Source organism: Cynocephalus volans, chromosome 6 (genome assembly GCF_027409185.1).
Source record: "Cynocephalus volans isolate mCynVol1 chromosome 6, mCynVol1.pri, whole genome shotgun sequence".
NCBI classification, from domain to species: Eukaryota; Metazoa; Chordata; class Mammalia; order Dermoptera; family Cynocephalidae; genus Cynocephalus; species Cynocephalus volans.
This window is the reverse complement of record NC_084465.1, coordinates 99240162-99261390: the sequence shown is the minus strand read 5'-3', so window position 1 is coordinate 99261390 and position 21229 is coordinate 99240162. Positions and strand designations below refer to the sequence as shown.

General features: G+C 51.8%; 1 protein-coding gene across 2 annotated transcripts; it reads left to right on the top strand.

The window, feature by feature from the left end:
- Window positions 1-260: 260 nt before the first annotated feature.
- On the top strand, window positions 261-11757 carry TFAP4 (transcription factor AP-4). 2 transcript variants are annotated; one of them, XM_063100490.1, is made up of 7 exons: window positions 261-553; window positions 7436-7601; window positions 7714-7812; window positions 8246-8416; window positions 9180-9320; window positions 9876-10031; window positions 11123-11757. In XM_063100490.1, exons 1-7 carry the CDS (start codon window positions 465-467, stop codon window positions 11315-11317), a joined length of 1017 nt encoding a protein of 338 aa, XP_062956560.1. In that variant the 5' UTR covers window positions 261-464; the 3' UTR covers window positions 11318-11757. The 2 variants fall into 2 exon arrangements, with proteins under 2 accessions (XP_062956560.1, XP_062956561.1); XM_063100491.1 differs by lacking the exon at window positions 11123-11757 and adding an exon at window positions 10881-10944.
- The last annotated feature ends 9472 nt before the right edge of the window (window positions 11758-21229 follow it).

Genomic DNA, 21229 nt, shown 5'->3' with positions numbered 1-21229 from the left:
CCGGCCGTTCTGCTGCCCCCAGGCCCCGGCGCCTGCGGGGAGGCCTGCAGACCCCGGCTGCAGCCCGTCCCCGGGGGCCCGCGCCCCTCTGGCCCCGGCCTCGCGCCGCCTGGGGGGCGCTGCAAATAGTCCTTTGTTTACATGCAATTCCTTACTCCGCGGAAGGAGGCCGGGGGAGTGCTGAGTTTTCACCAGCTGTTTCCCGCCTTGAAACAGACATCTGATCAGCTGCAAACACACACACACATACACACGCCCGGGGAGGCAGGCCGGAGAGACCTCCCTCCCGCCCCTCCCGCCCGCCTCCCTCCCCTCGCCGCCGCCGCCGCCGCCGCCGCCGCCAGCATCTGGGACCGGCCGATTCTGCACCTCCGTCCGGCGCTGCCCTTTGATTCGGATTTCCCTCTTGCATTCTCCAGCGGACGGCGGGACCCGGCTCGTGCAGAGGAGTGGGGCCGATCGCTATGGAGTATTTCATGGTGCCCACTCAGAAGGTGCCCTCTTTGCAACATTTCAGGAAAACAGAGAAAGAAGTGATAGGAGGGCTCTGTAGGTGTGTACTCCTCCTCCCCCTCATCCCCTTCCTACCACTGCAGCCTCCGGCCAGCCCGCCCGGCGGGCGCGCGTGTACGCACGCATGGCCCGCGCCGCTGACCCCGCTCCCCTTTCTTAGCTGCCGGGGCGGCTGCAGCCCCGCGCGCCGTGCTCGGGCTGCCCGGGGACCCTCCTCCCTCGGAACGTGGGGGCCCCAAGCGGCCCCGGCCACTTTTGTCCGCTGCAGGCGGGCAAGTAGCGACGTTTGTAAATTGCAAACAGACCCACGTGGTTCTGCAGCAGTCCCGGCCATGCTTGGTGCTGGTGGCCTTCCCCCCCCGCGCTTCCTCCTCCCCCCTCCCGCTGTGGCTTCCTTCCTCTCCTTCCTTCCTCGCGCGCTCTGGGAACCCCCCTCCAAGGGAGTCTGGGCGACCCAGGGCGCGCGTGGGGCCGCGGCGAGGGTGAATACAATGCAGCCATGCCGCGGCTCCGGGCGCGGGGGGGCGGGGAGCCGGGTGGTGTGCGTGTTTGCAGAGAACCGGGCTGCAACGGGGCTGGGGGGCGTGCTCGCGAGGGGGTGCGGGGGTGGGCGGGCCCTGGGGGGCTGGCGCGGCCGGCCGTGGCGCTTCGGCCCGGGGCACGTTGGTTGCGGCTCGCTCGCTCGCTCGCTCGCTCGCCCGCCCGCGCCCGGGCGCTGTTTACTAGCGAGGCCTGGACGTGACTCTGCAGCCCTTTTGGAGTAGGCGGACCTCCGCGCGCGCGGCCTCGCGGGAGCTGTAGTTCTCCGTGCCCGGCGGGTGTGGCATTGTGGGAGTTGTAGGCGCTCCCGGGCCACGCTTTCCCCGCACAAAGCTTGGCCCCCGCGGGCAGGAAGTGGGCAAGGCAGGCCAGGTGGGGAGGCCTTTTGGGGAGGGGGCACCTGAGGCCGTCCCTAGCCTCGTGAGGCCGCTTCCCGCCGCGCGTGGGTCTCCTCTGCAAACTTTCCCATCCCACGCCCCTTTCGCCGGCCATAAACGGAAAGCGTCGGGTCCCCCAGCCGGGTGGTCCGCAGCCCTCGCCAGAAGCCACTTTGCAAGCTTGGCCCTGGGTTGCTCCAGATCCACCCTTTACCAAAGGATGATGGGTTCGCGGACCACCCGCAGCCGAAATCACCCTGGACACTTGTTAAAATGAACGTGCCCGGAACTCCCATCACTAGGGCCGTTCACTGCTTACTGAACACGACCTGTAGGGCGGGGATGTTGGGGGGCGGTGAGGGAGGGCAATCCTCCAGCGTGCACAGGTTTGAGACCTGCGGCCCCTTTCCTGCTCCAGGAGAGAAATGGCTCCCCAGGGTTGGGGCCACGTGCTCCGCCGCTCAAGGCAGGCGGGGCGGGGACTGAGGGAAGAGGAGCCCTTCAGGTGTGGCCCAGGCTGGTGGACACCTGGAGCTGCAGAAACCTCCCTGGGGCTAAGGTTGCTACACGCATACGCACACCCCCCTGCCCCAGGGCTCCCACCTTAAAGCTACTCTCAAGTTCAGAGTCAATACCTAGGGATGGACTGACCAGATAATGGGTTGGGCGGCCCTCCCACAAGGCCCACCTGGAGTGCTCAGGGCAATAAGTAAAAATAAATTCTTGAGCTTTTTATAGGTTCTGGGGACTCACTTTTCTAGACTTTTCTCATTGAATTGTTATAGTCTTCCTAGGGGTCCAATTGCCTTATGATTCCCGTATAAAGACAATGACACAGAGGCTGGGGAAGGGACCACAGCTAAGCAGGTGGTGGGGTTGGGACATGAAACTGCTCTTACCCCTAGCTGCTTGCTGGACGCTCAGAGTGAGGAGGTGGGGTCGAGCTGCTCCACATGCTGCTGAGGATGTTCTGGGCCCCTGATCTTGGGCACACTTGGGGCAGTGGGGCCTTCTGGCTGCCATGCCTGGGCCTTGGTTGAGTCTCTCAGGGCCCTTAGGACTCTGGCTTCACTCTCTTCCTTCCCAAGCACCCCTTTGGAGGAGGCCAAGTGCTTGAGGTGGTCGGATCTCCCTCCAGCGTTGGGTATGGGGACGTCCTCAGCCTGTCCCGCTTCGAGACAGTTGCCAGCTGAACACTGGGGGTGGAGTTGAGGCCTCAGGGGTTATTCATTTTCAGCAGGGGCTGCAGATGGGAGGTCTGTCCAGTTTCGAGTGTGTGGGTTGGGCAGGACCTTCTGGCTGGATGGACTTGCTTCTCTGGGTTGTCTCGGGCTGGCAGACTTTGCTCCGTCCCTCAGTGACTAGCAGGGCTATGCCTGCCTCTCTCTTCTGTCTCCCAACTTACCACAGGGGGTCGGGGGCCGTAGGGCATAGTGCCACCCACACAAGCTGTGAGGTTTTGGACCTATCGCCTAATGGCTTTTGGCATCTGTAAAACTGAGCACCTGTGAAGATTAGTTACAAGTATGGAAAGTGCTTGATAGCTGTTAAAATGATATCCAGAAAATTAAAAGCAAATACATGGTGGTCTTTATCTTTGTCAACTCTTAAAAAAAGCTCCCGTAAGGAGTTAGAGAAAATTGGGTATTTGCAAAGCTCCAGCTTTATGCCAGGACCGAGGCTACAGCAATGAACAAAATCCAGCTCCTGGCCTCAGTAGCTCACAGTCTCCTGGTGTTAAAGGGTCTTGTTAAGACCATGAAATCCATGGTTCACCTGGACACCTCTCCATTTTCCTTGATCTCTTTTAAACTTCACCACAAACCTGTGAAGTGAGGCAGTATATCCTCATTTTACAGATGGGGGAAACTGAGGCTTTGAGAGATGAAGGGGCTAGGCTTGGGGTTCCACGGCTAGTAAGAGGCAAGGCTGGAGTCTGCACTTGAACCCAGTGCAGGGCTGACTCCCTGTGATGGGCTGGAGGAGCTGTGGGGAGAGGGAGGGATGTTTCTGATGGGAACAGCCTGTGCATGAGATGTGGGGGAGAGGTGGCAGGCTGGTGATGACAGTAGGAGTGGAAAGTGTAGCTGTACAGAAGCAGCAGGGATGGACGAGGGCCTCAGACTGACCTGGTGAGAGAGCGCCTTGGGCACCCCTGGTGGGAGGGTCTCCCTTTTTGAGTGTGGGAGAAACCCCATGTGGACTTTCCCACCTTTGTAGATGTGAAGTGACTAGGGGGTGTGAGTGACTTCAGGGCAGTGTGAAATGAGATTTCCCAGTGGCCAGTTTGAGGCTGGAGCTGGGCAAGAGGGTGTCAGGGGATGGTGGAAACTTGGCTTTGGGCTGGGCAGGAGGGACAGGTATGGGTCAGGGATCTAGATTTGAAGAGCGTGCTCTCTGCCCTCGAGCATCTGGTTGGGATGCCAGTGTTATTCCCAGATTTCTGGGGGTACTGTGGTAATAGGGGTGGTAGTTCTGGTCTTGGAACCCAGGGAGGGAGAGAAACAATACCCGGGCTACCCTCACTGCTTACCTGGGGGAGTCTGAAGTTGCTGGGGAGGGGGGAAATGGGATTTTTACCATGTGGTTACTTACCCTAGTGAATTTACTTCTGCAAAACCCAGGAAGAGCTATAAGGAACTTTCAGGCATTTGCAGAAAAATCCACTTTATCTAGTGCAATGTCACTTGGAAATTCCAGAAGCCATCCTTCATCCATAAGAAGCACTGGTTCAGTAATCAGAACCCATGGTTGGTCAGCATTCCACCAATCAGAACTTTGGTTAGCCATGATTCCACCAATCAGAGCCCCTGGTTAGCCTGCATTCCACTAATAAGAATTTCTGGTTAGCTCTCACTCCACCAGTCAGAACCCCTGCTTAGCATGCATTCTATTAAACAGCTCTGTCAGTTGGTACTTCCAGGGCTATTTAGGTAAGTTGTTGTTATTAAAAAAATTTCTTTGGTGGCTGGTACAGGGATCCAAATCTGTGACCTTGGTATTATAAGGCTGCACTCTAACCACCTGGGCTAACTGGCCAACCCATTCTTATGTAAGTTATAACTGAGGATTTTGGCACACCCAAGTTCCCATGAGGAACTGTAGTTTTGGAGGGAAGTCTGTTTTCTTGGATTTAAGTCTAGGTTAAGCACTAGGTTAACCAGCAGCTGGTTCCCGAGGCAGGAGGCTGGGCTGATGGGTTTGGAGGGGCTGGGGTCATGATGGAACATTTGGAGAAGCCAGGCTGGTGGCTTCTGATGCAGAGGAGGAGCTAACAGAGGCCCCTGCTCCCTGCCTGGGCCCGAGGGCCTCTTCCTTTTGGGCACTTTGGGGCTGGGGCTTTCAAGTCTGGGGTCCTGTGGTCTCCTTTGGTCTCCCTAGTTAGTGGGCATCCTGGGAGGAAGGGAGAGGCTGAGGTTCAGCTCTCCAGGGCTGAGGTTTCTTGGGCAGATGAGTTGGTGGCACTTGGCTGCAATGTGCGGGAGGATGCCTTCTCCCCATCTGTGAGGTGTGACCTTGGGCAGGTCACTTCACTTGTGGGCCTGGTCCTTCTCGTGTGTTCAGAGGTGCCAGGCTGCTGCTGCTGTTAGGCAGCGGGCTGTGTGTGAGCCGTTGACAGAGGGTGCCATCAGCAGGTGGGATGGGGAGCTTTGGCATCCATAGGTGCATGCTGTGCCCTGGTCAGGCTGCCTGATCTTGGGCACGTCACTTCCCCTCCCAGGATCCGATGTTCCTCATTGCAAGAGGAGGGTACTGTAGCCACCCACTGGGTTTTCGTGAGAATCAGACAGGAAAAAGTATAAAAGAGGTCTGTGAAAAAGAGTGACACGATGACAGTGCTTACCGAGTGCTTGGTCCTCGCCCATAGGATAACTACAGGGGCGACTGGCTTTGTGGGATGGTGCAGAGCCCATTCTGCCCTGTGTCCTGAGACCTGCCCAGGGGTCAGGGTTTAAGTCCCAGCTCCACTGCTTGCTGTAGATGGTCCTTTTCCTAGCCTCTGTGTCTTTTTCTTTACATGGGAATCATCAGTCCACCTGACTCATAAGATTGTGACAATTAAATGAGAAAATTCTAGCAACACAAATCTTTAGCAAATTATGAGGAATTCAGGTCTTTTGGGGGGGCCAGCTTTCAGGGTGGCACAAGGGTGGATGCGGACTCCTTTTTGACCCCCAGCTCCTGGTCAGCTCTGGCCTTTGGGCATCACCAGGAGGGACCCAGCGACTGGGTGAACGGGCAGCTCTCCCCCCATCTTTGCTAGGGGACGGAGATGTTCCCACACAGACCGCAGTTGCCTGATGGCTTGGTTCCCTGTGGACATCTCTCCTCATCTCTTCCTGTCCCCAAAGACCCCCAGCTTTGACCCATCCACTGCAGAGCAGTCCGTGTTCTCGGCCTGCTGGCTTCTCAGAAGTGTGGTCTGAGGATAGTGCCAAGCCTGGGAGCCTGGACTCCCCTCCAAGGGCAGACCGGCAGCTGTGCATCAGGCCTCTTCCAGCACCGTCTTCTTTCCTCCTTCCAGATGCCCCCGTCACTCCCACTGCAGGGGCAGGGAAACTGGGAGAAGTCAGGTACCCGGCCCCGACACGGGGTGGGGGGTCTGGACATCCAGCTGTCTGACCCTCAAACCATGTCCTTCCCCACCCTGAGCTCTAATGGGTCCTGATGGAGGAGGGGGCTGATGTGGAGCCTACGCTCAGCCCACTCCTAGCTGGCTACCCTCTCTGTTGGCCTAGGAAGGAGCAGGGATGTGTCCAGGGGGAGCTGAGGTGGGACAGATGGGGCAGGCCGGGTGGGGCCAGGAAAGGCCTTGGCTGTCTCCAGCTGTTGGAGATGTGTTACCCTCCTCGGTTTCCATGCAAATTCCTTTCCGCCTGGGGATAGGCACAGAGGTCAGGTCGCATCAAGAGAGTTAGACTGGGCACAATGGAAAAAGAGCTACCTAGAGCAGGGGCGTGAGCTCTCTTGGCCCAGGCCTGGAGCAGGTCACCCCAGGAGGGCCCCTCAGGAAGAAGCTGGGGCTGTGGCTTTGGGTGGGGCCAGCGGCCTCTGCTGGGAAGCATCTGGAAGCCATCAGGCCAGGGTGGGGGGAGTTGCAGGGGAGGGCTGGGAAGGGAGGCATGCCTCCTCCAGGCCACACACAGGCCCACCCCTTGGGAGCAGTGGCGCTGGGCCCACAGACTCCGCTGCCGTCTTTGCCTCCTGCCAACGCCTCTTGGCCCACAGCCTCACCCCCTTTCCCTGGCTGCTTTCTCCCCCAACCCCACTGGCCACTACTGCAACATGCATTGATGGTGTCATGGCATGCTGGGAGCCTGTGGCACAGGTGCGGGTCTGCCTCTTGGAGTGAGTGGGCTTGGGGGAGAACTGTCCCCAGGGGTTGTTGACCTGGTGTCCCTTTTGTGGAGTGAGTGGCACCTGTTTTGTCTTCTGTGAAGTCTTAGCCTAGGGGTGCTGGGGCTGGGAAGGAGAGAGGAACGTCTTCCTCAGTCCTGGGATGGCAAAGCCTGAGACTCTCAAGGAGGTGGCTCAGGTGCACTCCATTGTCATCTGGGATCCACCTGCATCAGAATCACAGGGAATAGCCATGCAGGTTTCTGGGCCCCACCCAGACCTGCTAGCCAGATGCTGGGGCGGCACCCGGCGTCAGCACCGGCGTCAGCATGGCTTTTAAGCTTCTAGGTGTTTCTGATATCCACACATGGCTGGGAACCTCTGTTCTGAAGGAGAGACCTGTCCCCACAAAGGAAGCCAGCGAGGTGCTGGGCTCTGAGCAGGCTGCCCTTGCCCCCAGCCAGTTGGTTCAGTCTACCTGGGAGTCCTAGAGAGCACCCCTCCAACACCATCCAGGGGTGATCTGCCAGTGTAGGCATCTTCTGCAGCGGGGGAGGGATGCAAGTTACACTGGAGGTTCTCTGGAGATGAATTATAAAGACAGGGGCCCAGTGGGAGTGGTGTACAGAGGGCGCCAAGCCTGAGCCTGTCTCTGTCCTTCCTGGCAGCCTTGCCAACATTCCACTGACCCCTGAGACTCAGCGGGACCAGGAGCGGCGAATTCGGAGGGAAATCGCCAACAGCAACGAGCGCAGGCGCATGCAAAGCATCAATGCGGGCTTCCAGTCCCTCAAGACCCTCATCCCCCACACAGATGGAGAGAAGCTCAGCAAGGTGGGTGAGGGCGGGGAGGACTTCCTGCAGGAGGTGGCAGGCTGGGGCAGGAAGAAGGAAGGGAGCTTCCCTAAACCGGGCCAGCCTGACTCTCAGTCCCTCTCGCCCTCAGGCAGCCATTCTCCAGCAGACAGCGGAATACATCTTCTCCCTGGAGCAGGAGAAGACCAGGCTCCTGCAGCAGAACACACAGCTCAAGCGCTTCATCCAGGTACCCCTGGCGGAGGTCTTCCTCACCTGGAGCCCTGCCCTCCTCCTGGCTCCCTCTCTCCCGCATGGAAACGGCCGGGAACCAACCTCTGACCTGGAACTCACATGTGGCTGCAGGTCCCATCTTGCCCACTGACCCGCCTACTTCAGGCACTTGCCTTCCTGCCTGGGCCTCAGTTTCCCAATCCGTCAAGTGTAGTGGAGCGGGCTCCGGAAGGAACCAGGCGACTTCTGGAAAGCAAGTCCATTCTGCTTCCCTTTCTGGCATTTGGTCGGTTTATTGGATTTGCAGAATGGGCTCCCTAGTGCGGGTCCACCCTTGCTGGACAGCTTTGGTGGCTGTGTTTGTTGGAGCGCCCCCGACCTCCGTGGTGGTAGTGGTGGTGGCGGTACGCGGGTGTCAGGCACACTCATCGGCTCCTTGGGGTCTCCAGGAGCTGAGTGGCTCGTCCCCTAAGCGGCGGCGGGCAGAAGACAAGGATGAGGGCATCGGCTCCCCGGACATCTGGGAGGACGAGAAGGCGGAGGACCTGCGGCGGGAGATGATCGAGCTGCGGCAGCAGCTGGACAAGGAGCGCTCGGTGCGCATGATGCTGGAGGAGCAGGTGAGGGGCCCCCTGCCGGCTGGGTGCGCGCTGTGCAGCGGCGCGGAGGGTGGGATGCGGGGGGGTTCCCATCTGCCTTCTGTGTAGCAGGTAGGAGGTGTCTTCATAAAGCTCATGGAAAGATGCATATTATGTTTTAATTTTACCTTTCCGTGAACTTTTTGAAACACAGTCGTATTTACAGGAGCCTCTGCTCTGTGCGAGGCCGAGGAGTGGGGAGCAAGCCAGATGTCCCTGTCCTGCGGGTTACGGTCTGCATGGGGGTGGGGGAGATCAGTCAAGGGATCTCATGGTGTAAAAATGCGACCGTGATTTAAAAAGAAAGCTGTAGGGCCGGCCCGTGGCTCACTTGGGAGAGCGTGGTGGTGCTGACAACACCAAGTCAAGGGTCCCCTTACAGGTCATCGTTTTTTAAAATAAATAAATAAAAAGAAAGCTGTGGCTTCAGGAGGGAATTTGACCCTGTTCTCTAGGGGGCACCCCACGGCTTCTTCGTGGAAGTGGGAGGTCAAGTGTCATAGTTAACAAGGCAAAGAGGGGAGAGGGGTGCTCCAGGCCAAGCATAGACAAAGGCCTGTGGGCGGCTGCTGGGAACATGGCATGTGGGGGGCTCTGGCCGGCTGTGTAAAGACTTTACTGTCTACCCTGAGGGGGACACTCCCTGTGCTAGGGTTTTTAGCTGGAGGGAATGGCCACCTTTGTGACTGATAGAGCGGGGTGTGGTCCTGCCCTGCCCCTGAGCACAACGCTGCTGTGCCTCTAGGTGCGCTCACTGGAGGCCCACATGTACCCGGAAAAGCTCAAGGTGATCGCGCAGCAGGTGCAGTTGCAGCAGCAGCAGGAACAGGTGCGGCTGCTGCACCAAGAGAAGCTGGAGCGGGAACAGCAGCACCTGCGGACTCAGGTGAGCAGGGTGCCAGGGAGTGGCTACCCGAGCTGCCACTGGGGCTCTTCAGGCTCAACATCGTGCCTCTGAATGTCCAGCAGGGGTGACTCAGGGCCTAATTCTGAATGACCCAGGCGTTCCCTGAGCAGTTTCTGGTTTCCACCTTTCCGGCTATCTCGTGCACATTATTGCACTGAGTTCTTGTATCAGCTCTTTGAGTCTTGAGCTGTTACTGCTCCTATTTTACTGATGAGGAAATGAAGGCACAGAAAGGTTAAATAACATGTCCAAGATCCCAGGTGATTTGGGTCAGGGATCTGAATCCTGGCTATCTAAATCTAGAGTCTGTTCTCTTGACGAACTACATTAGATGTTGAACTGCATGCTTGGCACTAGAAATTGAAGGGGCCACGGGATCTTGGGTGGCTGGAAGCCTCTTCCCTGCTGCTTTGTCTTCATTTCTTAATATAAGAGGGGGTGGGGGCATTATAAACTGGCCAGCCCCCATGAGCAGGGGAGGTGGACGGGCCAGGGGAACCCTTGGGTGAAAGACTGAGGGCTTCTGTCTTTCAGCTCCTGCCCACTCCAGCCCCCACCCACCACCCCACGGTGATCGTGCCGGCACCGCCTCCCCCTCCCTCCCACCACATCAACGTTGTCACTATGGGCCCTTCCTCGGTCATAAACTCTGTTTCCACATCCCGGCAAAATCTGGACACCATCGTGCAGGTAGGTACCTGGGCTTGGTGAAGGGGCAGTTTGTGGGGGTCCTCTGGGAACAGGCTCTTTAGAGGAGATTAGAAAACAAGGGACGGAAGGGGAGCAAGCTGCGGTTTGAGTTGGAGAGGGTAGAGGTTTGGAAGTCCGGGTGGGTGGAGAACATGAGGGGACAGAGCTGGGAAGGGCCCACCAGGCCAGTGGGAGGGGATGGCCTGGAAGACCATGATCCTTCCCTGACATGGGGTTTGTGAGGGGCTCTTTTGCTACCTACCCAAGCTCTCTGGTTCCAGAGTTCCTGCATCTAGCTCTTGGGTTGGTCCAGAACTTTCATCTCCATCCTCCAGGACCTGGGATGGGGGCAGAGGTGGCAGTGGCTGGGTGGGTGATAGTGATAGTTATTACTCCCGTGGCCAAGGAAGAAACTAGGTTATCAGTTCTGTGGGTCACGCCTGAAGGTACAGCTATGCCCAGTCTTGGACAAGACCCCTTGGGGGAACCCAACAACATCAAAAATAAATAAATGAATGAATGAATGAATGAATGAATAAACAAACCAAAAAAGCCAAAACAGAAAAAACCCAGCAACCTCCCAGAACTTTAGTTGCACATAAACCCACATGTTTAGTTGCACATAAACACATATTCAAGAAACTGAGTAATACAATTAATAACAAAGGCCTTTAATAAGTGAATAGGCAGATTTTTAAAATGTATGAATATACAAAAGATGCTTATAATTGCTTTTTTGGGGGCAGCTGGGTGGTATGGGAATCTGAACCCTTGACCTTGGTGTTACAAGGCTGTGCTCTAACCAACTGAGCTAGCTGGCCAGTCCTTTTTTTTTTTTTTTCTTGGCAGCTGGCCAGTTCGGGGATCCGAACGCTTGACCTTGGTGTGGATGCTTGTAATTTCTAAGTGGCACTGGGACTGTTGTTTTTCAATTCAGCAGAGGGGTTTTCTGAAATTTGTTTCCTCTGGACTCGGCAGGCCCTTCCTGCTGCCTTGCCATGGCATTTCTGGGGTATACGTTTTGTGGGGAGATAGTGGCTGGCTGGCCTTGTGTCCCTGGCCGAGCCTCCTTAGCGGCCTGTCCTGTCCAGGCAATCCAGCACATTGAGGGCACCCAGGCAAAGCAGGAGCTGGAGGAGGAGCAGCGACGAGCGGTCATCGTGAAGCCTGTCCGCAGCTGCCCTGAGGCCCACACCTCCGACACCGCCTCCGACTCAGAGGCCTCCGACAGCGACGCCATGGACCAGAGCCGGGAGGAGCTGGCGGGGGACGGGGAGCTTCCCTGACCACCCCCCAGCCCTCCTGTCCCTTCTGGGGGCTGGAGGGGGCCGGGGCAGCCACAGGGAGAAACGTGGGTGAATGAGAAATTTTTACAAAATTACGATGTCATTTGGGTCTCTTTTATGACCTCTTTTCAATACTGTAAATCGACCTTTGAACGAAGCCACCCAACCCTAGTTCCCGGGGCTGGGATGGCACAGAGCAGTGTGGGAGCATGGGGACCCCAGGGCTGGGCCTCGGCCTGGGGGGCTGGGGAAGCTGACACTGAGGTGCCTGGCCTCTCTCTGCCAAACAAGCATTTTTTCATTTAAACATGTTTTTAAGAACAGGGAAAATCAAACAACCCCAAGGTATTTCTTTCCTCCCCAGAGCCAGCCCTGCGACTCTAAGTCTTTAATCCCCCTTCCCTGCTCTGTTTGGTTTTCTTCTTTCTCCTTTAAGCACTTACATGGGTTGGGGGTCAGGCTGGGTCGGGGCTTTCTGGGGTCCGGGGGTCTAGTTGCTTCTGGGTTGGGGTTTGCTGCTGCCCTTCTCCCCTCCCCCTCTTCTCAGCACCAGGATCGCCACTCTCCACCAACACCCGGCCCCCACCTCTCCCTCCGGGTTTCCTCGTCTCCAAGCCCCAAAATGTCTTTGTCTCTTTGTTTTGTTTGTTGTTGGTTTTTTTGGTTTTGGTTTTAGTTTTGGTTTCTGTTTTTGTTTTGTTTTTCTTTTCTTTTTTTTTTTTTTTTTTTTACAATTTTGAGGTCTTTGTGTTCAAGGAGAAGCTATTATATTTTGTTAAGAAAGTGGGGGGGAAAAAACCAAGAGGCCACTGTGCCTTTGTAAAGAAACAAAATAAAGTTTGTACTTTGTTTTTTAGATTCTGTGTCTCCTGGGTGTGTGCTCTCCTGAGGACCTGGGCAAGGATACCTGGGCTAGAGTAGGGGGTGCTGGGTATACTGCAAAGATGGGAGATGGTGTTGGGGTGGGGTGGGGAGTGGATCCCAGCTCCTCTTTGGTGTGCAAGGAGAGAATGAACAGCCAAGCTGCAAGTTCCTAACTCCTGGAGAAAGGATACAGGTGTTCATGGGTCCTGGTTGATCCTTGGCTTGTGTAACCCTCTTGAACCTCAGTCCCTTTATCTATTCAAGGGAAGGGGGGGACCCTGTCATGGTGTGGCATTTAAGCGCTCAGGTCCTGGAGTTGGCCAGTTAGTGGTCAGTTCCACCTTAGGCAAGCGACTTCCTCTGAGCCTCAGTTTCCTCTTGTGAAAATTGAAGAGAATCATGACACAAGGGCATTGCATCTTACTGGGGATGGGACTTGTCCTTTTAAGTCCCCTAGTCTTCCACGGCCAGGGATCACTTTACACCGTGGCCCATTCAGCCTGCTTTTCCTCATGAGCCCACTGGCAGGTATATGGGGATGAGGCCAGAGCGAAGAAGAGTCGATTTACATCTTGCCGCACAATACCTCTGGACGTGAACTTGTTGAACAGAAGGACAAGCAGAAGCCTGCGATTTGCTTTAATTTTTTTGAAATGTTTATACTTTTTTTTCCAGGTGAGATTCACATAAAATCTGCCATTTTACAGTGAACAGTTCAATGCTGCTTGGTACATTCACAACGTTGTGCAGCCTACTTAGTTCCAAAACATCTCTATCACTCCAAAATGAGTATCTTAACCATTAGGCAGTCACTCCCTATTCCCCCTTCTCCCAGTTCTTGATAACCAACAATCTGCTTTCTGGTTTTAGTATTTTTAAAAAATTGAAGTGTAATTGTATTTAATAAAATTCACACTTCGTGGTTTTTGGTTGAGTTTTTTTTTTTTTTTTTTTTTGCAGCGGGCTGGTATGGGGGATCTGAACCCTTAGCCCTTGGTGTTATCAGTACCATGCTCTTCCCAGTGAATTAACTGGCCAGCTCTAGTTCTTTGAGTTATGACAAATGCATAATTGCACGACCACCACCACAATCAAAATGTGAACTAGGAGCTGGCGGGTTAACTCAGTTGGTTACAACGAAACCTTATAACACCAAGAGTTTGGATCCCCATGCCGGCCAGCCGCCAAAAAAAATAAAGTGAATTAGTTCATCCCCACGGTTCCCTCATGCCCCTCTGGTCAACCCAGACCTGCGGCCATCACTGATCTGTTCTCTGTTGCTGTAGTTTTGCCTTTCCCAAAATGTCATAAATGGAATCATATAGTATGTATGTAGCCTTTTGAGACTTACTTCTTTCACTTGGCATTACAATTATTTTCTCTTTTTTTTGAGTATACCCAGCTCAATTTACATATAAGTTAAATGCACCTCTGAGGGAAGGGGCTTAGCTAGGATCCGGTCGGGGATGCCCATTCCCAAGGCCCGCAGAGCGACTCCTTTCGTCCAGGTGCGAGGCGGCAGGCCCGACAGCCTCCATACAGCTCCTACTAAGAGGATCAACAGAGGGCGCTGTGGGCCCAGAACTCCGGGTCCCGGCGAGGTCAGAGGCCCCGCCTTTTTCCGGTCCCTGCGGGCTGCTCAGTTCCCATTGGCCAGAGGCGAGGCTCGGGGCGGGGCCAGGGAAATCCCCCTCCTACAACTGCCACCACGCGCCCTGCGATGGTCTCACTCGCAGGCGGCGCGGCTCCTCCCCTTCCCGAACCCGCCCCACCCCGCCGCGCATGCTCTTTGGCGTCCCGGGCCGGCTTGCGCGCGCCCCCGCCAGCGAGCTCGTCTGGCCCCGTCCCCGCTCAAGGACGCTCTTGCGCCGTTACGCACGCCCCGCACGCAAACGTCGCGCTCCCGTGGCCGCCCTGCCTCCGACAGGTGATCTTGGCCTCCGGGCTTGGGGTCCGCTCTGGCAGGCTTGCGACTTAAAATATTCTGGAAGGAGAGAGAGCAGAGCTGTGGTTATTAGAGGCGGCTAACGGGGATAGTGAGAGGTTGGTTAATGGACAGGAAATTACTGCTAGATAGGAAAAATGAGTACAGTGGAGCCAGGCATCTATAATTAACAATAGCTTACCGCATGTTATCACATGGCCAGAAGCGATTACGTTTTGCAGTAATGAATATGCTAATTACTCTGATTTGATCATGACACGTTGTATATGTGTATTGAACTATAACTCTGTACCCCATAAGTATGTATAATCAATACGTCTCAGTAAAAAACAATCTTCAAAAAAAGTTAAATAAAATGTTCTGGAAGTTGCCATAAAAAAGTCAAGAAACAAGTGACACCAATTTTTATAATTCGTTTAATTTTTACCCCAAATATCTGAAACATTGTCACTTAAGCATATATGATGAATATAAGAAATTATGCCTTGTATTAGTATTTTGCTTATAGCAAAATACCTGGAACTTGGTCATTTGTAAGAAAACGAAATTTATTGCTTACAGTTTCTGAGGTTGGGAAGTCCAAAGTCCAGGGAACACATCTTGGTGAAGGTCTTCTTTGGTGGTGGCTTTACAGCGACATAGGATATTATAGTGCCAGATGGTGGAAGGAGAGAGATTCTCACAGGCTCTTCTTTTAAAACCCTCAGAAACATGCCCATGACCACTGTTATTAATCCATGCACTAGGGCATGGTTCTCAGAATCTAATCACCTCTTCAAGGCCCCATCCTTCAATTATCATAATAGGATTTCCCACCCAGTCACAGTGGGGATCAAACTTCTAATACATAAAACTTGGGGGACACATTCAATCTATATCATGCCTGAAATAGTTCCTTTTTTCTTACTAAGTCCTGGAAACCTGGCGTGTATCTCATCCTTACCCCATGCCTCCTCAGGGACTTGGGAGCTGGCTGCTGTGTCCTGTGGGCTATGTGGACGCTGCCCTGGAGCAGAAAAAGGTGGAAACGCTGTGGGTTTCCAAGTTGTGTTGGGAAGTTTGGAGGTGGAGTAATAGTGACATGATCAATGCAACATTTAACAAAAGCTGTTTTTAAAGCGTTTTTTTAATTGCAAAACTGTATAGCATGCACGCAGAAGAGGGTGCATAGCTTAAGCATTTAGCTCTGTGAATTTGCACAAATTGAATGTACACCCTTGTAGCCAGCACCTCCCCAAGCCCCAGAAGCCCCCTCATGCTTTTTTCCTGCCATTATCCCTCAAGTGCTTTTAAGCTTCTTGCATTTTGACATAATTATGGAAATATACAGAAAGATTCTGTGCACCCTTCACCCCAGCCTCCCCCAATGTTAGCATCTCGCATAACAACAGTATAACAAAGAAACCAGGTAACCCATATTACTGCCATCCAGGAAGCTTATTCAAATTTTACATGCTCTCATTGATGTGTGGTGTGTGTGGTTCTGTATCATTTTGCACCAGCAGTTATGAGAGTTCCAGTTGCCCTGCATCCTTGTCAGCCCTTAGTATTGTCAGATTATTATTATTATTTTAGGAATTCTGCTGGATTTATAGTAGAATCTCACCACGGTTTTAGTTTCTATCACTGTATATTAGTTTTGCCTATTTTAGAACTTGGTATAAATCATGTAATATATACTCTTTGTCTGGCTTCTTTTGCTTAACATGATGTCTCTGAGATTTATTTATGGTTTTGTGTATGTTAGTAGTTTGTTCATTGTTATTGCTACGTACTATTCCATGGTAGGAATACACCACAGTTTGCTTATGCTTTCTCCTAGTGATGGACATTTAGGTTCCTTCCATCTTATGGCTATTATGACTAGGTTTTAGTAGATACTGTCTCCCAAATGGGTTATGCTAATTTCTGCTCCTACCAACAGCACGTTAGGTGGTGAGTGGCACTTGAGGAGATTCATCTTAAGCATGTGTCATTGACCCTCTTTGGTGGTGGTTTCTTTGGGAGGGAGGCTGGGCATTTGTGGTTCCTGGTGGCCTCCTTGCTCTATTTTAAGGGTCTCTATTAGGGAAAAACTTCATGGGAAATGTGTTATGTCTGCTCTAAGAATGTCCTCGAGGATCATTACATTACACCATGTCCACTTCACGAGGGTTCTCAGAAGAAATACTTGTAGAGTCTCAGTGGCAGAAATAATTTCACTTCGTCCGAGCAATTGGTTTGTTCTTATTTTAAGGGCACTGTGAATTGGGCAAGTGGTCAAGTTACACACATGGGAGGGACTTAAATATATAGTGTCACTTGTTTTTCTGTTAGCTTTACTAATGACTCCTTTTTGTTTGACTTCCTGTTTTTCTTTTACTGCTACTTCCAGTCTGTGCTTTCTTATTATATTTTATGAATTCTCAGGAGCCATCTTTATACTTTTCTGGTACAAGGAGGGTTATAGTAAATACATGCCCCTTGTGCCATGTTTTGGGGGTGTCTTTGGCCATGCAGCAGAGCAATGCCCCAGCTCTGTTAGATGTTCGAAGGGCCATCTAGTGGAAGGGGGGACCTTCCTGTGACCTTGGCCTCCTTACTGGTTGACTAACTGGCCTTAGACCAGTATGTAAAGCACATGCAAATCCTCAAGCAGCCTCTTGGAGCCGGCTGGCCACACTGTCCTTAGCCTTAGAATTTGCTGGCTCTGCCCAACCCTGTCTGCACCCAAGCCCATTCTACCACCCTTTCTTTGTCGAGCTGCCTCTCTGCGCTTTCCTTGATGCTGTTAGCCTTGTAGCATTTGTCTTTTTCACTTTCTTTTGAGTTTTTCAGCTTGCCCTTGCCCTACAAATCCTGGGGTGGGGGTGGCATTAATATCATCTTCTGCCTTGGTCCCCTCTCTTCTCTTGCCCAGCTGAGTTGCAAGTTTCTTCTGTTGATTGACAAGAACGTGTGCTGACGAGAGGAGGGGGCAGGACTGGCCCTAAATCCCTAAATCTGGCGGCTTTAGAAAGGAATGAGCTCCCCAAACAGGCTCTCCCCACACCACACCCCTGGTGTTGAAAAAGGAGCTAAGAGTGACAGCTGTGAAGTTTCCCGAATTAGGGGGCCCGAGTCAAAGGTTCCCCCAGGGTACAACAGCCTCAGGATTAAATTAAATAGGAAGCAGGCAAGTGATTTGAGAAGGTTGTGGGTGCTGCACACACATTAGAGGTTGTTCTGTTGATACATGCATCTCTCCGATTGCCTCCTGTCCTGTGGGAGATGAAGACAGTGCTCTGAAAATTCTGGCTGTGTAGAGAATTGACAAAAATCTGCTATTCTCTTTTAGCCAGGAAGGCTGGACAGGTACTGAGGGTTAGTGGGGGGCAGCTTGATTGTGATCAGGGGAGATGCAGTGTCCATTCACCTGGGATCCTTGTGGTGTATATCCCTGGTTTTCGGTGACAAGTTGAGATGGCAGATGGGCAGATCGGAGAGCTGTGGCTAATTCTAGGCCCCACATTGTATTCAAAACAGCAGAGCTGTTGCTCTCTGGTTGTCTTTGTTCATTTTGTGCTGCTATAACAGATTAACTGAGGCTAGGTAATTTAGAAAGAACAGAGATTCATTTCTTACAGTTCTGGAGGCTGGGAAGTCCAAGGTCAAGGGGACCGCATCTGGTGAGGACCTTCTTGCGTTGTCATCCCATGGCAGAAAGCAAAAAGGCAAGAGAGCCTGCACATGAAAGAGAAGGAAAGGGGGCTGAACTCATCCTTTTTATCAGGAAACCACTCCCTCAATAACTAACCCACTCCCACAATAACAGCAATAATCCATTCATGAGGGCAGAGCCCTTGTGACCTAATTACCTCTTAAAGGTCCCACCACTGAACACTGTGGGGATTGGGGATTAAGTTTCCAACACATGGACTTTGGAGGACACATTCAAAACCATAGCACTGGTAGCTATGATAGCTCTCCATCACTGGGCATATTCAAATAGTGGCTAGATGAATACCTGTCAAAGTATTTTGGAAGAGATTTCTGTATTGGGTGGGAATTTGGGTCCTTCTAGGATAGATAACCTATAATTTCCAAGATATATGGGAAAATACTTTCAACAAGGGTTACTTGTTGCACTGGGTCAGTATTGAGTGTAGAATGGATCCAAACACACACACCTGAGTTGTCAGGGACTAGCTTGGTTTTCCCAGTCCCTGAGGAACTGTTTAAGGTATTATTATGGATTGAATTGTGTCCCCTGAAGTTTAATGTGTTGGAGGTTTGGTCCCCACCATGACAGTGTTAAGAGGGTAGGAAATCCTATTATGGTAATTGAAAGGTGGGGTTTTGAAGAGGTGATTAGACTGTAGGAACATGCCTAGTGAAAGGATTAATAACAGTGGTCGGGGGTGTGATTCTTTAAAAGATGAGCATGAGAGTCTCTCTCTGCTCTGCCATTCTCCCATGTGAGACCCCTGCATTGCTGTAAAGCCACCACCAAAGAAAAGCCTCACCAGATGTGTTCCCTGGACTTTGGACTTCCCAGCCCCTGAATCAGTAAGCAATACCAGTTCCAGGTATTTTGTTATAAGCAACGGAAATGGACTAATACAGGTGTGGATGATCACAGATGAGTGGCTCTGAGCCCTGCCCCTGGTGTGTTCTCCACCAGAGTAGAGGTAGTGGTTCCTTGATAGCAGCGCTTCAAGAGGAGCAGCCATCTGAACGTGAAGCGGGAAAAAGAGGAGTGAGGAAATCCACCCCAGGCCCTCTCCTGAGACCCTTGCTGAAGTGGCTGGGACAGGATGTGGCAAAAGCCCCCCTTTCCTTTCCAGCCCTGAGTTCCCAAGAGTCCTTCCCCACGCATGGCTTGTTCCCACTGTCAGAAGCAGCTGGATAAATCCCTCGCCACTCGTTGGCCCAACACGTGCAGGGACACTGGACACTGCACATGATTCTGAGACAAGGATGTAGGCCAGGCTGGACGGGGACACTGAGAGGCACAGGAAAGTGCTTCCTGCTCAAACTGCTGGCGTCTGAGCTCAGGAGGAATCAGTGGGGGTGAAGTTGGGGAGGGCCTCCCTGGAAGACATCTGTCTCCAAGTCTTTCCTAGATTCAGACTTTCAGGATAAGGGGGAAAGGAAACCAGTAGTGCAGTGTCCCTCCCTGAACACCTGGTCTCTGCTGGAACCTGGGCAGGGATGGGGTGCCCACTCCCTTATCTGCTGGGCAGCTTAAACCTGAAAGTTCTTTACATTGAGCTAAAATGTGTTTTGTATAGGCGCTCACCCATCAAATCAGATTTTTCCCTCAGGAACCATACAGAACAAGCCTGAATTTTCTTCCATGTGGCAGCACTTTAGCAATTGAGACTTAATTGTCGGGTCCTTCAAATAAACATTAGTGACCATGGTGTTGACTCACCAGTTCTGGGGACCTTTTAAGACTCAGTTGATAGCAGAAACTTTTCCAGGGATATACATACTTCTTTCCCTTTCTAGAATCTCCTCTTTTTCCCATATTTCCCCGAGCATATGGCTCCCAGACTCAGATCCACAGTAGCCTGTGCCACAAACCTGCCATCCCTTTGCCCCAAAGCTCTACCTTCCATCCGTCCAGGCTTTTACCACCCACTTGAAGCAGACAGGCATAGGACTACCTAGATTTGTCAAGCACTGATATGGGTCATCCTTTATTTACCAAAAGGATCTCCTACTTTACAAAGTAATTCACCAAATGATTACTCTAGAGTCTGGGCAGGCATCTGCAAACTATAGCCTGAAACTGGCCCACGGTTTTTATAAATAAAATTTTATTGGGACACATCCTTGTCCATTCATTGTCTATTGTCTATGGCTGCTCTCACACTACTGAGTCAGAGTTGAGGGGTGGCGGATGGCCACAAAACTTAAATTATTTACCACCTGGCCCCTTACAGAAGAAGCTGACTGACCCTAGCTCCAGGGCAGTGGAAGTGGGACCTGAGTGTCCGGAATACATGGTTTTCTCCTAGGTCCTGCCTCTTGTTCTCAGACACATTTCCTCCCTGTTTATCCAAGGCAGCCAGAGGTTCTTAGATTGGGAAGGAGGTGGTGATGGTGGGTGACGTGGGATGAAACCAACATGGAGATTTCATAGATCTGAGTGAGATCTGTTTGAGAATTTGTGACTTGAGAGTTTCTTTTCTTTTTTCTTGGTGGCTGGTGGGTACAGGGGTGGAACCCTGGACCTAGGTGTTATCAGCACCTTGCTATAACCACATGAGCTAACCAGACAGCCCTAGAGTTGATTTTCAATGAAGCCTGTCTTCCTTTTTAATTTATCTTCATTTCCAAGCAGGGTAACTTTTTTTTTATTCAATTAAAAAAAATTGTGGTAAAGTATACATAATATAAAATTTTCCATTTTAATCATTTTTTTCCCCATCAAGTATTTATTGAATTCTACTTTTACTCCAAGGTGTTATGTAATATGAGAACAAGTATAAGACTTGGTCTCTGCCCTGAATAAAACTTTAGCTTCTTGTTATAGAAGCTACATGTACACAAGATTTACACATATTATGCTAATTGAGAATAACTGAATATTAAACTGGTATTAGAACTTTGAAATTATAATATTACTGAATTTAAGAAAGAGCTAAAATAATGTAAGTCTTTCCTGGAAGATGTGGAGAATTGACTATGTCTTTGAACATTACATAGTATTTGGAAAGTTGGTTCAAGTCATTCAAGTTTTGAATGAAGTTTTTTTTTTGATGCTCACATCAGAATAATTATTGTATTCAATAATATACACTATCATTGCTATTTGTGGCCCTTTACCCGTTCCCTCCCCTCTCCCTTCCCACTTCTAGTAACCTCAGTTGTATTTTTGAATGTTGTATCTTTCTTTCTTTTATTTAAATATTAATTATTTTACCTCCCACTTATGAGTGAGAACATATGGTATTTCTCTTCCTGTGCCTGGCTTATTTCACTTAATATAATTTTCTCTGAGTTCATCTGTGTTGCTGAGAATGGCAGTATTTCATTCTTCTTTTTAACCTGAGTAATATTCCATTGTGTATATATACCACATTTTCCTTATCCAGTCATCTGATGATGGACACTTAGGTTGGTTCCAACTTTTG